General features: G+C 39.8%; 1 protein-coding gene across 2 annotated transcripts in view; it reads right to left on the reverse strand.

Moving 5' to 3' along the window:
* Nucleotides 1-17,249, reverse strand: part of EPB41L4A (erythrocyte membrane protein band 4.1 like 4A) — a 215,927-nt gene that overhangs the window by 95,122 nt on the left and 103,556 nt on the right. For both annotated transcript variants that reach the window (XM_019532471.1, XM_019532469.1), the window contains exons 4-6: nt 16,411-16,489; nt 9,660-9,757; nt 6,634-6,754 (exon numbers count right to left, since the gene is read on the reverse strand). In XM_019532471.1, the coding sequence (XP_019388016.1) occupies nt 6,634-6,754; nt 9,660-9,757; nt 16,411-16,489 (298 nt within the window). The remainder of the gene's footprint in view (nt 1-6,633; nt 6,755-9,659; nt 9,758-16,410; nt 16,490-17,249) is intronic.

Here is a 17,249-nt window from a genome sequence, read left to right on the forward strand (position 1 = left end):
GGGCGCATTCTTCTGTATCGCAGAAATTCTTCATTTGGTGTCTGGGTGACTCTTTCAAACATGCACTCCATCTCTCTGGAGGAGTATTCTTGTTGGGTGACAGCCTTTTTAAGATTAGTGAGGTGGCAATCCCGGGTGTTCTCCTCAGTGTATATTCAGGGGTATCTGAGGGCTTGGCTGTATATCACAGCTTTCTTGCCGTGTACAGGGTGACAGCTGGATCTGTGCAGATATGTACATTTGATCTGCAGGTTTCTTGTATAACATGGTCTGTATTTTACCATTCTGGATACTGATCATCATGTCTAAAAAGGAGATGTTGGTGCTGGAGTATTCAAGAGATAGTCAGATGGAGGGGTGATGATTGTTGAATTTCTGATGGAACACTGAGATTGCAGATTTTCAATCCAAATGATGATGATGTCATTGACGCATCTTAAGTATAGCAAGGGTTTGATGGTGCAGTTCTTGAGGAATTCTTTTTCAGGTGGCTCATAAAAAAGTTGGCATACTGTGGGGCCATTTTGGTGCCCAGAGCTGTGTCCATAGTCTGAATGAAGTGTTAGTTATTAAAAGTGAAATTGTTGTGTGTGAGGATGAAGTATATAAGGTCAGTAATATCTTTGGGTCTGTATTCTGAGATGTCATCTTGCTCTCATAAGTAGGTAAGGCAGGCTTGGATGCCATCCTGGTGTGGGATGTTGATATATAAGCTGGTAACATCCATGGTGGCTAGGAGAGTGTTGCTGGGAAGGTGGTCTGTGTTTTTAAGTTTTCATAAGAAGTCTGTAGTGTCTTAGACAAAACTTGCTTTTTGGGTGACAAGCAGTTTTAGGATTGATTCGACAAAACCTGATATTTCCTCAGTTAGGGTTCTGTGGTTGGATATGATAGGTCTACCAGGGTTCCCTTGTTTGTGAATTTTAGAGAGCACGTAAAAAGTGGGGGGATCAAGGTCTGTAGTTTTTCTTATAGTTCTGATGGAAATGATTTGATGGTATTTTTGAGTTTCATGGTGAAAAGGGGAGTAGGATCTTCTTGTAGTTCTTTGTAGTAGGTGGCGTCAGAGAGTTGTCTGTTGACTTCCTTTATGTAGTCTTCCCTGTTTAGGATGACTATGCTCCTCCTTCATCTGCTGGTTTTATTACCATTTCGTGGTTAGATCTTAGAGATTCTGTGGCCTGTCTCTCTGGTAGACAATTGTTATGGTGGCGTGTGTTGTTGATTATTTCATTGTTCATTCTTTCCCTGAAACGGTCAATGTAGCAGTCAAGATTAGAGTTTCATCCACTGTGAAGTGTCCAATCTGATGTTTTTTGCAATTGATCTCTTACTCGATGTTGTCAGAGGATGAGTTGTTGCTGCAAATAGATTCATTTTGGTCATGGAAATATTCCTTGAGGTGTAGATGTCAAAAGAATCTTCTAGTTCTCCACACTGAAGTATTTTATTAGGGTATTTTTCTAGACAGAAATTTAGGCCATTAGAGAGGACAGATTTTTCAGTTTTGGTAAGTGTCTATGTAGAGAGATTGATGATATTTGAGGGTTGGTTGCTGCTTTCATCAAGTTTCATCAAGTCTGAGGTTGGAAGGTTGTAAAGTGTTCATATGTGTACCTGTCCGCTTTGCAGCACAGGGAAAAATAAAGAACTGGACTTCTTTTGAGATAGTCCAGTGTTGTTGCCTCAATTCCTTGTACTCATATGTCACTGCCCTTCTGCCTACTCCCTTCTTTCTCACCCCCTGCATATTGGAAGGTATTTCATGGTTTACATACACTTACTCAGAACTTAACATTTAATTTCTATGAAGCTGTCTCCAATTTCTTCACCCCGAGTCAGCTCTGCCAAACAAAAACTTCTCATTTGAAGCAAGGGCCTGGGAGGCAGAACCCCAGTGTTCTCTTTCTGGTTCTGTCACTGACCTCCCATAATCTTGGCATGACAGTACGTTTCTACCTCAGCTGCACATAATAGTGTACCTTAACTCAGTATTTAATCATATTAAAACTAATGATGCTTAACATGTAATAAGCTACTACTAAATAGGAATAAGCAGGATGGAATATGGCGCTGAATTATTGTTTCTTTGTATTACAGAGGTGGGTAAAAGCCACAAGTGATGGTCAGATCTCATGTAGGTCAGAATTGTTTTGTGTTGTATGTTCAGTTATATTTTATAAGAATAGGGTTGTCTCATGGTATAACTGGCTTTATATAAACAGAACTATTTACAGAGGTGTGGCAACTATACTTACTATTCAAGCCACCTGCATACAAGCTAATTTCTTGGTAATTCCTCCAACTCCTCCCAAACACAAGTTGGACTCCTCCTTCTAACTTCCATGTTCAGGTTGCTGATGTTTTCCTCTACATTTTTGTTGATGTGGTACCTCCTGCAAATGTGTGCTGACTTGCTGGGGTCAGGAATTACTAGTACATGACCAACAATAAGGACATGGCTTTTATCACCAGGTCACTGTAGCCTGATAGGTCTCACAGGCCCTTCACAAGTCTTCAAACCAATATATTTGGTTTGTGCTATGGTTGTTGGCAAGGACTTTTCCCACTCTGTCAATGCATCCATTCTGTTGGATGGCATCCTGTTGGTCCTCTGCACTGCTCATGCACCCCATTTCTTCTGACTTTACTATGTCAAGCCAAGGGATTTTTGAGACATATTCTAAATCCTGCTGATCATGGGTTGGCACTATTTACATCAGCATGCTGGCTATCTTCCCCTGCTTCACAGCTATTTTCAGTCTTAACATTGTGCTTGATCTATAGGTACCCCATATGACTTATGTCCCAACTGCAGCTTGGACTGTTGCCTTTTGCTATTGCTTTGTATTGCTAGTTTAATGGTGGAAGCTAGACCTGCAACTACCTTAGATCTATGGTTCCCTAGTCTCAACAGGCTGCCTGCTTAGCTTGGCACTCTCTTCACTGCTTGTTTACTTTGTTTTGTACTCCACTGGGCTGCAAAAGACAACATCTCACGGAACAGTCTTGGTTCTCTTACCCATGAGCCCCTGGTCCTACCAGACAGTCACTGTGGTGGATATATTATGGAGGTCCAGTGATGAACTGATGGAACTAACTCCACTTCAAAGGGCACAACTAATAACAACTTTGCCACATGAGCAAACCTATTCATATGTCTGCCAAAGCTCCGTTAGTAAATTGTAAGGATTCTTGGCTTTGCATTACTACAGAACCTGGTTCATCCTTTGGGCTTCTATAGCACAAAGCTGCTACACAGAACTGTAGTACTTTTGTATCAGTGCCTCCTTTTTTTTACGATTTGCTTTTCTATTTCAAATATGCATTCTTAGATATCTGACCATTCTGTGCTATATTAATTGTCCCCAGGATTCATAGGTTTCCAATAGCCATGCACAAATATTAAGATGATATTTGGCTATCCCTATAGATCACTAGGCCCCCTCCACATCCTGTGGTCTGGGCATTTCCCTAATTGTTTTCCTATTTTGTAGTTATCGCCTATCTATGGGTCATTTGTCTGTTATAAGCCACAGTATATAAATATAATAAATAAATATTTTTCCATTTCTCAGACTCTATTTGAAATCAACAGATGTGCAGCATATGGAACCTTATCTCTATTGACTAATGTGCAACCAGTTTAATATTCTATTGCTGACACCTTAGTAGGAGTGTCAGAGCCACATATCACAGTCCTAGATTAACTCTTCTTGTTTTACAATGAGGATGTCATTAGCTACAGTCAGGTTCAGCGTACACCTGAGGCTGCTTTATGTCCACAGTTTCCACTGCTTTCACATTTGTACAAGGGTTTTCTCATCTGGATAACTGCATTCCTGGTAGTGTGAGTACCTCAACGCTGCCTACTTTTCCTGTTTCTAAGTACCCTCCTTTTTTATTATTTTTTCCTAATACTTGCACTCTCTTTCTTGCTATGATCACTCCAGCTGGGTTTCATGCACCATATCCTTATTAATAATGGAAAAAGATTATAAAACTAAGATGCTGCTTTATTAAGAGAACTACTTAAAGAGATGCTGATAGTGCAGCGACCTTTCAATCTATGTGCATACAGACTCCATTCCTGGTACCTTTTGCAACTTGTGCTCCAAGTTCAATGCAGGTTGCTACAAGTCTTAATTACACCAGATAATGATCTGGCAAGGAAACAGAGGCTCTAGTGTACTGGGTGTTGTAGATTTATATATTAAGCAGCAGCTTTGTCCCCAAGAATTTAAAATCTGCACAGACCAACATGCAAAGCAGTGTTATTATCCCATTTTACAGCTGGGAACTAAGTGAAAGAAGCACTGAGAGACTAGCCAGAGATTACAAAGGAAGTCTGAGACAGAGCTAGGAATGAGATACAAATTCCCTAAATCATAAACCTATGCCCTAAACCAGACAAGACGATGAGGATATTTAATTATATTTTCAGAAACTGGTAGCTAAGAGCAACCTAAGCATCATACTAGAACTGCCAAACACAGCCTGGGCACCAGACTACCACACAGCTGGGCACCAGGCTACCAAGCATTGACCCTAAGATGTTGCAGAGTCACCTGGAAGGACTGGATGCGTTTAAGTGGAGAGGCCCAGATGAGCTCTATCCAAGGGTACTGAAGGCACTGGCCGATATCATTGCACAGCCACTGGCAAGAATATTTGAGCACTCATGGTGAACGGGACAGGTCCCGAAGGACTGGAAAAGGGCCAATGTGGTCCCTATTTTCAAGAAGGGGAGGAAGGAGGATCCACACAACTATAGTCCAGTCAGTCTCACCTCCATGCTTGGCAAAGTCTTTCAAAAGATTATTAAGGCTCACATGTGTGAGAGCCCAGCAGGAAAAATTATGCTGAGGTGAAACCATTACAGGTTCGTAGTGGGTAGATCATGCCTGACTAATCTAGTCTCTTTTTATGACCAGATCACAAAACACCTCGACACAGGAGTAGGGGTTGATATCATTTACTTAGACTTTCAATACGGTATCTCACCCCATACTGGTGAACAAATTAAGAGGTTGTGACTTGGATGACTACACAGTCCAGTGGGTGGCAAATTGGCTAAACTATCATACCCAGAGAGTGGTAGTGGATGGCTCGGTATTGACCTGGAAGGGAGTGGGGTCCCCCAGGGCTCGGTCCTTGGACTGATACTTTTCAATGTCTTCATCAGTGACTTGGATGAGGGAGTGAAGTGTACTCTGTCCAAGTTTGAGGATGATACAAAATTGTGGGGAGAAATGGACAAACCAGAGGGCTGGGAACAACAGCAGGCAGACCTGGACAAGTTGGACAAATGGGCAGAAAACAACAGAATGCAATTTAACAAGGAGAAATGCAAAGTGCTCCACCTAGGGAGGAAAAATGTCCAGCATACCTACTGCTTAGGAAATGACCTGCTCAGTAGCACAGAAGCGGAAAGGGATCTTGGGAGTCCTAGTGGACTCCAAGATGAACACAAGTTGTCAGTGTGACGAAGTCATCAGAAAAGCTAACAGCACTTTATCATGCATCAGTAGATGCATGACAAACAGAACCAAGGAGGTGATACTTCCCCTCTATCAGGCGCTGGTCAGACTGCAGTTGGAATACTGCATGCAGTTTTGGAAGCCGCACTTCAAGAGGGATGTGGATAACCTGGAGAAGGCCCAGAGAAGGGCCACTCATATGGTTAAGGGCTTGCAGGCCAAGCCCTATGAGGAGAGACTAGGACACCTGGACCTCTTCAGCCTCTGCAAGAGAAGGTTGAGAGGAGACCTTGTGGCTGCCTATAAATTCATCATGGGGGCACAGAAGGGAATTGGTGAGGCTCTACTCACCAAGGTGCCTGTGGGGGTCACAAGAAATAATGGCCATAAGCTAGCAGAGAGCAGATTTAGACTGGACATTACAAGGAACTTCTTCATAGTTAGAGTGGCCAAGGTCTGGAATGGGCTCCCAAGGGAGGTGGTGCTCTCCCCTACCCTGGGTGTCTTCAAGAGGAGGTTGGATGAGCATCTGGCTGGGGTCAGCTGAATCCAGCGCTTTCCTGTCTATGCAGGGGGTCGGATTCAATCTATTGAGGTCCATTCCAATCCTACCATCTATGAATCTATGAACCTTGTATTTGAATCTTGAATTATTTTTGCATATACCAGGGTGCTCCTCGGGGTTACCAGAAATAATGGCCACAAACTGAAAGAGAATAGATTTAGATAGGACATAAGGAAGAAATTCTTTATGGTGAGGGTTGCCAAAATATGGAATGGGCTTCCAAGGGAGGTGGTACTTTCCCCTACCTTGGAGGTGTTCAAGAAGAGATTAGACAGGCACATCTGGGTGGGGTTACTTAACCCCAGCACTCTTTATTCCCTAGAGCAGGGGGTCAGACCTGATGATCTACCAAGTCCCTTCTGAACCTAGAAATCTATGAAAACTGTACCAACTCTGAATATACATTCAATCTTTATTAAACTCATTAGATTTCCGATAGGCATAGCAAGATGTTGTGTACCAAATACTAAATTCTACCAACCTTTATTCTAGCATTATAAATATCAAAAACTATGTTAGCTCCCTCTTTCCTTGTATTCTCAGCACAAGATTTCCCATGCAAAGTTCTTAACAAAACAGTATTCTTACATTAGAGTTTTGTGAATCCGTTCTATAGCTTCTTCCAGTTCTTCCTTCTGGTCTGGAACAAACCGGTATTCTGACACATAACCTGCCATGTGTTTGTATGGGTCATAGTCTCCCAGTTCAGCTAGGAGAGACATGAACAAAAAATGTCACAAGTGTAAGAACATTTCATTTTTAGGTTACCCCAAAGATGTGTTATCTAATCAACCAACATGTGCCAGGACACCTTTTCCTAAGTAACCCTGAAAACTCATTATGTAGCAGCAAAAGGAAAGGCCCTTTTTTTTTTTTTTTTTTTTTTTTTTAATAGGAACAGAAAGTTCAGGAGCTATAAAATTCAATATGAAGTCTATCACCTCTTAAGTCTGTAGCAATAAAAACTTTTTGCCATATGTTAGTACCGAACATAAAATGATTTGGTGTGCTGAGTTCAATTTTTAGAAAATTTAAGTTCATCTGTATACTAAAAACCAACATTACAATGCCTCAGACAAAATATTCAAGCATATTTTTTATGTTTGCATACAGCTATATAATAGGTAGGGGCCTCCCAAATTTGAGGGACCCGATGACCCCACTCCTCACTGCTGATTGGCTGCGAGGGCTGGCTGTCATATGCCCCCATTCCCCACCCCAACAAGCTGCAGCAGCACCCTGAAGCCTGCTGGCTCCTCTGGGGAGCCATCATTTTACTTTCTGTAAGTTTTATTTATTTTTCAACCTGTGGATGTCACGGGCAATGCTGGATTTCACAAAATCACCATTTCAGTAGGTCCCTAATAATGGGTACCTTAATGAGAGCCCAGTTCTGCCATTCTTATTTACATAAAGTAGCATTTATATGAAACATCCCACTAAAGTTAATGGGATGATTTGTGTGGGTAGGTGCTACTCAAAGTGAGTAAAGGCTGTGCACCTGGTACCTTAAAACAGCAAGGGCTCTTTAGAAGCCCCGGTACACTGGAACTTCCCAAACACCCACTAAAGCTATGATCACTTCCAAATCTCTTTACTTATAATTAAATGAAAAACAATGCCCTATATCTGTTCATATTTCATTTATACACATTTTAATGTCACCAAAACAACTTGGTAGAGACACAGGAATTTCCCTCCCTCAGATAAAGTGAACTCCCTGACTAAAATCAAATCAATAACAAGAACAGCAACTCTGGGCTTAAACAAGCCTTTAATAAAAGCAAAGCAGACTAAAGAATAGTGTAGGTGCCTCAGCAAAGCTTATGGATGAGATTTCTGTGCTTGTGCTTCTAGGTAAATATTTTCAGCTGGGTAAAATATTTATCTATTTCAGTCAAATTCAGTCTTAATGTGAGAGGGTAAATCTCCTTATGAAATCAATGGACATTATGCCTGCTTGTGCTAAACGTAGCCCTTTTTATCTCCTGGTTTCCATGCCCTAAGCTCTCATGTGCAGCTATTCCTAGCTATTTCTCAATGGCACTTAAAAGAAAGCATCTAATGTAACCGTGATTACTATCATATAAACAACTGTTGACTTGTGGAGCAGGTCAATATGTTATAATTTGTGGAATTATAATTTGAGGAGGAAAAAACTGAAAGCAACACACTTTAATTTATAAGAGGCATGTTGCATGCTATGAAACTCCTTAATCTCCTTTCCTTTTCTTCTAGACTAATACAGCTACAACCTGGATACCCGATACATGGAATATATCAAATTTTAGCTGAGTTTTTAAAATGAAATGTTCATATCTTCCCAAGCAGGAAGCAACTGTGACCACTTAAAACCTGAGATCCTGCCTTTGTTTCAATGTATTCTGCATCATTACAGATCCTCACAGAAGGTGAGAGGCTTCATACCAGCTATGAACTGACTGCCCAGGGGGTTTTTCCATCTATCGACTCCTCTGTGAAATCCTATGAAATATGAACTTTCATTTCTACCCAGGAGAACTTTTACAATCTTTTCTCCAATGCCTGATGAAGGGTGTTTGTGCCCGAAAGCTTGCAATTAAAGAATTTTTTTTCCAAAAATGTTGTTGGTCTAATAAAAGATATCATCTCTACTGCAAGTCCTGATTGCTTTTAATCTCCTTTGAATATTTCATATGATATGAGCTATTTAATTTGTTTCTGATGTCTCAGATATGGTGTTCTCAAATAGACATAGAAAGTAATACTATTTTAGCTGCTACTAAATTAGATGGATTATTGATAATATAAATTATCTTCTTTTAATACAGATTACAGGTGAAAACTGTAAGTAATGAGTTTTCTATGTACTGATATATGGATCCATAGTTCTAACTATTTAAAAAACTATATCACATGTCCCTAACTACCAGATTTTGTATTTTAGCTGAGACATGAGCAAAATTCCAGGTAGGTAGACAGCTCTCTCCTTATAGGCCATTAACGTGAAGTGGTTTATGTTTATTTCATCAAGTATATCAGATACAGCATCTGTTTCTGTTAAGCTAAATTCGCCAGAATTAAAATCCCCCATGTCAGTCAAAACACAGCCCATTTTTATTATCTTCAAGCAGAGGTATCTAAGTATTAACATAATGTAATTTTTGCAGGACTGCAATATTTTGGTAGATCAACAGTGCTGTGTGGAGGCTTCTGATGGCTCTTCAGATTTATAATTTATTTGATGAAGTAAGAAAGGAAATATGCCATAGAAAAACCGAGTGCTGAGTGGTAGATAAAGCCCTTAGTCATAATGTCATTGAGCATTAATAAAAAGTTCTCTGTGTGGATGTTCCTTGGCGACTCAAGCATTTTTACTATATATATTTCAGATTATAATACATAGTTATCCACTTTGCATTCTCTTTTTGTGCCAATTTAAACTGCATGTAAGTGGCTATCTATAATTTGTTCCAATGCATCTAAAATTGATAATATACCTGTTCAAATTGATCAAGTTTATTTTTAATTAACATACAAAGGATTAAGGCCAAGTTTCTATTTATGATAAACACTTGATAAATCATAATTTCTTAATAAAAGAAATGAGTTCTCAGGTGGCCAGGCATACTTACACTGTATTGCATATGCTCCAAGCTGAGCTGCAATGTTGACAGGACAGGGCAAGCGGCCTTGCAAAACATCTTGCTTTACCTGCAAAAAGAACTGATACCTAAAACAAAGAGAAAAATGCAGTTGTTATGTCAGTTTAAGGCTGCTGCTCTACAGGGTAACCTTTTATAATTTTTAGGTATGTTTAAAAAATGCTCTCTAACTCAACTTACAGTATCATAGGCAACTCAAAAATGACAGTTTTACTTTAAAAAGATTTTATTACTAACATTTCAAGTAGCATCTAAAATGATTCCAATTGAAAAAGACTGAATAGGGAAGAACTCTTATTTTTCAAATTGTTTCTTTTATGCAATATTACTTTGTGATGGATATTTGATTTCCCTATAAAGAGGTATTTCCTTTGCTGAATTTTCAGACAGCAACAGGTGAGGGAGGAAAAGAAAAAGGAAAATTGTGATTAAAACAAATTAAGAACTGGATTTTGACTTGGGTAAGGAAGAAGTGCAAGGTCATAACTGAGCTTAGAACACTTGTTTGTTCTCATGCCCATATATATCTTGGGTAGCAACCGCAGGGGAGAAAGCAGGCTCTATAGAACCATTATGCTCCAATTCTCCACAAACAGACAGGCAAGGAGATGGAATCCTTGGCTCTGTTGCTAACTTAACACCCAGTATAGCTCTGTAATTGTGGGATGGACTAATACATATTTTTGTCACTTTAAAATGGGGAGGAGGAGCTACTACTGCTCAGGAACACCCATAAGCTGCTACAATGAACCTGACATGCACGCATGATCCTCTAGCAAAACAAGATAACCAAGTCACCATAACTGCAACCCTAAATGAAGAGACGTTAAAGCTGACGTCACTCTGCTATACCTGGTATCACTACAGAATCATAAGGTGCAACTGTTACATCTGTATCAGCTTATATTGGTATCCTTTGACATTGCTAAAATTGTTACATCCCCTTATACCAAGGCTTTTCAACCTTTTTTGAGCAGTGTACCCCCAGCAAGTGGTCATGGAGCAGGAAGATGGGGTGGGGGGGTATAGCAGCAGCTGGTTGCAGAGCTGGCTGGGGGCAGCAGTGGCCACCACATGCAAATTCCTTCCCCCCAAAGCCAGCCGGCCAGCCAGCCACCACCTGCTTGACCCAGAGAGAGCACTGCCCTGCCCCTGTGAGGCCGCGGCACAGGATGACATTCCATCCTGGCCCACCCACACATACCCCCTGGGTCCTTTCAAAGTACCCCCAGGCATACGCCTATCCCCAGTTGACAACCCCTGCCCCATACTATAGTTCTCAACCTCGTTTGGACTCAGGGCATCCTTCATTGGACCCGAGGCACCTCTCTATAACTTTTGTGAACTAAGTGGTACCCAATTTCAAAAACTAATTTAAATGTTATAGAGCTTGCCTTCTTAAAGAGGAACCAAGCAGTCAGGGTGGGAGATTTTCCAGACAGGGACAAGCTTTAGCCTGTGCTTATCTGCTCATGGCCTCACACTTCACTCACCTCTTCATACCGCATGGCACCCTTTAAAGGACTTGGTGATACCCCAGGTGCCCTAGCACCCCGGTTGAGAATCACTAGTCTGCACCCTGTATTAGCATAGACCAGGGGTTAGACTGCAAAAGTTATGCAGTTTTCTGTAAGCGGTGTAATTTAGATAGGTAGTGAACAGAACACACACTGGCACTCTGGTCAGGGTGGTGGGGAAGGGGTGGCAAATCTTAGACCAGGTTCTGCCATTTTTAAACCAGTCTGTGCACGCCAAACTTCTGTTCTGTTACAGGTATGCTGGTTTTGTGTGCTGAACTTCTGCTTTAGGTATAGATCATTTTCTAAACATTCATATTGGTAAAAGTGTTATGTCTGTACCTGGCCTGAAGGTGACATTGGTTCCAAATCAGTTCCAAATCACAGGGCCAGTGCAACAATGTGATTCTCCCCCTCACTAAGAGCTTCTGGTAAAGTCACAGTTGAGCTCAAAATTGGCAAAACTGCTTAGAGGCAAGGGTAGAACCTGTATTTTCTTTTAAGACTATTTTTAAACTGACAAGGTTTTAAGTCAACTGTGCCCCCCCCTTAAGAGCTAACAGTGCCCCATATTCACAAAACATGTTAGATGCAACTTCCTTAATCTCAGTTACACACTTCAAGCATAAAGCAAACTGCTTACCTAGACAGGCATAAACTAGCTAAAAGTGTATTTAATAGCAGTCTTTTGGGCATGTAAACACTGAACTTCCATTGAAACAATATGCACAAAACTAGTAATAGGAGCAAACTAAATATGCAAAAAGGCATCACACAAAAGCCTCATTCAGTTTTGCAGATCTTGTCATTCATTCTAGGAACTAAATTCTAAATAGTTGTTTTACTAAACAGATATACATACTGTATCATACCATGCTTAAAGAGTATCAAGCAGCAAGTTCATACAGGAATAATTTTTAAATGACCTTCCTATTTATACAGGAACTTTATACTGCTGGTCATACTTACATATTGATCTTGCCTTATTTGGGAACTTGTTTATTCGACAAAGCCCAACAACTAAGACATACATTACTGAGTTTATTTTGTATATTTCCAGTTATTTTCCCAAGGCCTGGAATAGACTCCCTCCAGAAGTGGTGCAGGCACCTACTCTGGACTCATTCAAGAAACAATTGGATGCCTATCTTGGTGGGATCTTTTGACACTGACTTCCTGCCCTTGGGGCAGGGGGCTGGACTTGATGATCTTCAAGGTCCCTTCCAGCCCTAATGTCTATGAAATCTGTGTGTGTGTTATTGCATTGTAATAAATAGTGTGTTTTAATTAACAATATAATAAATGCTCAGTGTACATTTATTTATGCTTATAATGCAGTTATTCAGATTTTTTAAATCTTTGGGCAATTCAGGAACCACAGGCTACATGCTAATCAAATCTCCACATGACTTATTAAGTTCAAATATAATCTACCCGTCTTTAAAGACATCTCAGTACTTATTATTTGGGCTGCATTCAGCCCATCTCAGTGGGTATGGATGATGGTCTCTGGATTCTTTGTGGGTAATCTAGGTTCTGCGGCTGTGCCTATTACAACCATCCTTAAAAAAAAAAGGCTGCCAGAGTCATTTCCTCCTCCTAGGGTCAACTTCCCTGTGTAAAAAGAAGCCTCTCTGGAATGGTGGTGGGAACTAAAAGCATATGCTTGATGTTGCTCCTTATTCTCTTAACTTGTAGGCAGAGTCTTCTGTGGATGAATGATGAAGACAGAAGTTTGTGGTGCTTAAAATGTCTTTCTTGGTTGACCATTTTGAAACAAAGTTCATTTCCTATATATAATATCTCCACTCCCTAGCCTTTCTGGGAGTCTCCAGTGTAGAATTTCAAGAGCTATATTAGAGGGAACGCCCTTTCCAGCATAGCTCCTGGACATAATCCATAGATTTCTTGGACAGGGATACCTGGACCTACACAGTCTTTCTTCAGTATTTCCCAAATAATTAGAGAAATGCATCATCATCATCTTTATTCACCTCTCATTTTTTTCCTAAATACCTACAAGTATTATTAGTATCATCTAAAGCAGGGGTGGGCAAAGTCTGGACAGGAGGCTGGATTGGGCTCGCAGAGGACTCCATTTCCCAGCAGCCCTTGCACGCATGGCTGCAGCCAGTTTCCATGGAGACCCCAGGAGCAGCAGGGTCATGACAGCACAGGGCCAGAGTTTCCATGGGGACCGACCATAGCAGAGCTGGCAAGGTGTGTGGCTGGACAGGGGGCTGCTCAGGGGCCAGGGCTCTGACCTTGCAGTGGTGACAGCGTCATCCAGAGCTGAGGCAGAGCTGGACTCCACTGCCCACATACCCTGGGCAGGGGTGTGCAGGCAGCAGATCACGACTGTGCCCCAGCTCCAGACAACACATTCACCACTGCAAGATCCCAGCCCTGGCCACAGAGCAGCTACCCCCACAGTCATGAACCCTGCCAGTGCTGCTGGGGCCAGTCTCCATGGAAACCCTGTCCCCACACTGTCATGGGGCCACCACTACTGGGGTCTCCATGGAAACCAGCTGCAACAACATGTGCAGGGGCTGTTGGGCAATGGAATCTGGCCACAAGCCAGATCCACCATTTTGCCCACCCCTGATCTAATGTCAGAGCCCAAAAAATTCAAACTGCTTTTAAAAATAATAATTAACCTATAGTTTTTAGGTATACAGTCACTCTTATTGACTTGGCTTTACATAACATGAAAAAATAATATCAAAGTACATACCATTTAACATTCATTATTGCTAGCCTACGACACTATTTAATACAAGAATGGTATTTAAAATGTGACAGATTATAAGACAACAGATCTGATAATATAGTTCAGATCATCAGAGAACCAATCACTTAGAACTACAAATCATTCTGCATAAAGTGACAATTAGGTATAAAACTTAGGCAATAAATACTGGCCATCTGCTTACTGAACTTTAAAAGCTAATATGTATGGACTAAGACAACATTCTGAACAAATCATTTAGGTAATCAAATAATATCAAATGGGACTTAAAAGCTCAAGTCAAAGACCATCAAATTTTTTTTATTAATCTAAACCACATTTTTAGGCACAGAATTGCTGATATGAGCACAAACGCATAACTGTAGGCTTTACCATAGGTGCCCACATCGTGAATGTTTTATTTTCTTATTCCTTCTAAAAACACACAATAAAAAAATGCAAAAAAAAAATTGTTGGTACAGTTTGCAGTCAGAAATATCAAGTCCAGAAACTGAACAAATGCCTCCTATATAATAACGAATGTCTCCAATTCCTACTAAAGTCGATGAGAAATATCCTGACTCAGCTCTTGCAAGATTAAGCCTTTTGTCCAAACTTGTACCTATGATGCTCACAAAACTCTGCCATATACTCTGCCAAATTGCTCATGCGTACATAATTGTGTCTAAACATTGCTCCAGCAAAGTCATCCAGAAGTTATTAACAGCACTCATTTTAGCATCTGCATTGCCAACAACCAAAAATTTGTTTCTGGTGTGAAGATTATGAATATGACAGGTCTTACTCTTCAAGAATAGTAATCAAATAGCAGGACAGACCATTAACACTTGAAAACAATAGGCTCCATAAAATCATTCGCTAAATAATAAAAGCCCGTGATGCATAGTACACAAAGAATTCTTACAACGTAAGAAAAACAGTGGAATCACATACCCAAGACTGAAAACAACAGAGAAAACAAGTTGCTTTTAATGTTTTAACATGTAGAAACTATTATTCTAGCATAATATTATTTTTAAAAATATCCTACAAGGTTGAAGAGTTCATAGAAATAAATACTCAAAAAGTTTGATAATGTGATCATGCAGATGCTTTGATGTGTTCTACTGAAGACTGCAATTACAAGCTTTTCTGTCTCTTCTCTCCACCCACTTTCTAAAGCACAATTTTTATGGGCAAACATGTTGCACATACTAACACAGGCTCCCAGAAGGTGCTGCGCATGCCAAAGTGTTTTCTATGTAGATTTGTATACTTCATAAGTAGCACAAATCACTAATTGATCTTAAAAGTAACTTGAATGCATTTTTCCAAATTTAGATCTGAATTGCCATTTCACAGATATGAATCCAACCTGCCTCCAGAGTAGTAATCACAGCAGGTTCTGTTGCCGAAGTTCTCTTCCCAGGGCCATCTTTTTCACCCTGTGAGCAGGGTTGAAAGTGGTTCTGGAAAAGTATAGGAAAACTGTATCAAACTTTCAGGGCAGGGGGGCATTACACTGCAGCTAACTTGTGCTTTTTCTCTAGTTTCTCCTAGTTCATATAAAGCTTGCCATGCTGGGGCTGTTTGTCATTATAAGGGAAAGTTAATGTCAGTATGGAGAAAAAAAACATACCTGTCATGTAGTACAGGGGGGAAAAATATTCTACTTTTTTTTTTTTTTTTAAACCATTTACCACCTTGGATGAGGAACAGAAAATGTACATGTATTGTATTAGTTTGAGATGTTATGTTCCACATGGGCAAAATCATGGACAGAAAAAAGGGAATTTGTCCTTTGTGCTTATTAATGCCAGTTAACACACTACGTGCTCCTAACCTGTGAAATGCTTGTCACAAGTACTGTACCAAATTTCCTTGTTAACTTAAATGAATTTCTTGGGGTCTTTCATAAATAAAACAAGCTGGAAAAGCCTCTGCATGTTGGAAATATATATACTCTTATATTTGATGGGGTCAATTTGTTACTTAAATATATCAACCATAATGGGTAACTAATAGCTTCTTTTGCATATTTTTCACATACTAGGGGAAATTCCTCTTTAAAACAAGTTCTGGAATTTAAGGCATGGCCAATCAAGAGGAAAAGCAGGACTTCCCCACAGTTGTATGGATATACAAGTAAACTATGGTGATATTCTGAAAGCTTTCTATAAGAATATCTATCATAGCAAATATATAAATCCAAATGTGACAATACATTACTAAGAAGAGATTCCCTAACAATTCACACACAGCCCTGAGAATTTCACAGGTATCGTGTCACAGAGTCAGTCAGACCTTCCAAACAGAGGGTGGCACCAAATGATGCACCTTTAGTCTCAATTCTTTTGACATAAAGTGCACATGCAAAAAACTATTAACAAACAAACTCACAGAAAACTGCAGTTTTAATTTTACTAATCAAGATCAACACATTTTAAGTCTATAAATAATATTTATACTGTACCTGGTTATTTCTTCCTTAAGTTTGCATGGATCTTCTGCATAGAATTTAACACCAAAATATAGAGTATATGGTGGTCCAGCTAGGTAAAAGGAAAAAAACAGTTATCTTTTGTACTGAAAAAGGTCTACTAAAAAGCCCACTTCTCTATTTTAGGATTTTATTCTCCTGAGAGTCACCACAGAATCCATGCATTTTTCATGTAAAATCAAAAGTCGAAGTTCCAGTAAATGTTATAGAATCTCTGGCTCTTTTCCCTTTATATGGTATAAAACTTCTGTTTGTAAAGGCTTTGGGTATTTCTTATGTTTTGCTTTGCTCCCTGTTCCTTTGGATTGATTGCTACTTGCCTGCCTGTTCAGCAGTTTTATTTGCTCTGAAGGTTTACGTTTTGGCTTTCACTTCTATTCTACCTTGTATTTTGATTCAGGGAGGATGCTTTTCTCATTTGTTTTTGGCCTTCACTTCTTTATAAATGTGTAAAAATAAAATCATATATCCATCAAGAACATGTTATTCCTGTTACCATGTGCCAATGTTATTTCTGAATCCTTCCTATGCTGCCAAAGGCTGAATTGAATATTTCAATTATGCTTAATTTACCTAGTCAGAAATTGTAAACCTATTTGCCAGCTCAATTTTTAAAAAGCAGTTTATTCCTTCAGTAAGATCCAGTGAACCCTATCCTATCATTATTGTTATGGCCATATTTATCTCTATGCATACATCCACTTTTATCAAAGGCTTTTTCCATTTTTACAACAGAATTCAACTTTCCTTTTGAAGTACTATTATTAACCTTACTTAACAATATTGCAAACAGAATCTTTACCTAGGAGGTT

The sequence above is a fragment of the Crocodylus porosus genome, unplaced genomic scaffold (assembly GCF_001723895.1).
Source record: "Crocodylus porosus isolate Cpor-Errol unplaced genomic scaffold, CroPor_comp1, whole genome shotgun sequence".
Classification (NCBI taxonomy): domain Eukaryota; kingdom Metazoa; phylum Chordata; order Crocodylia; family Crocodylidae; genus Crocodylus; species Crocodylus porosus.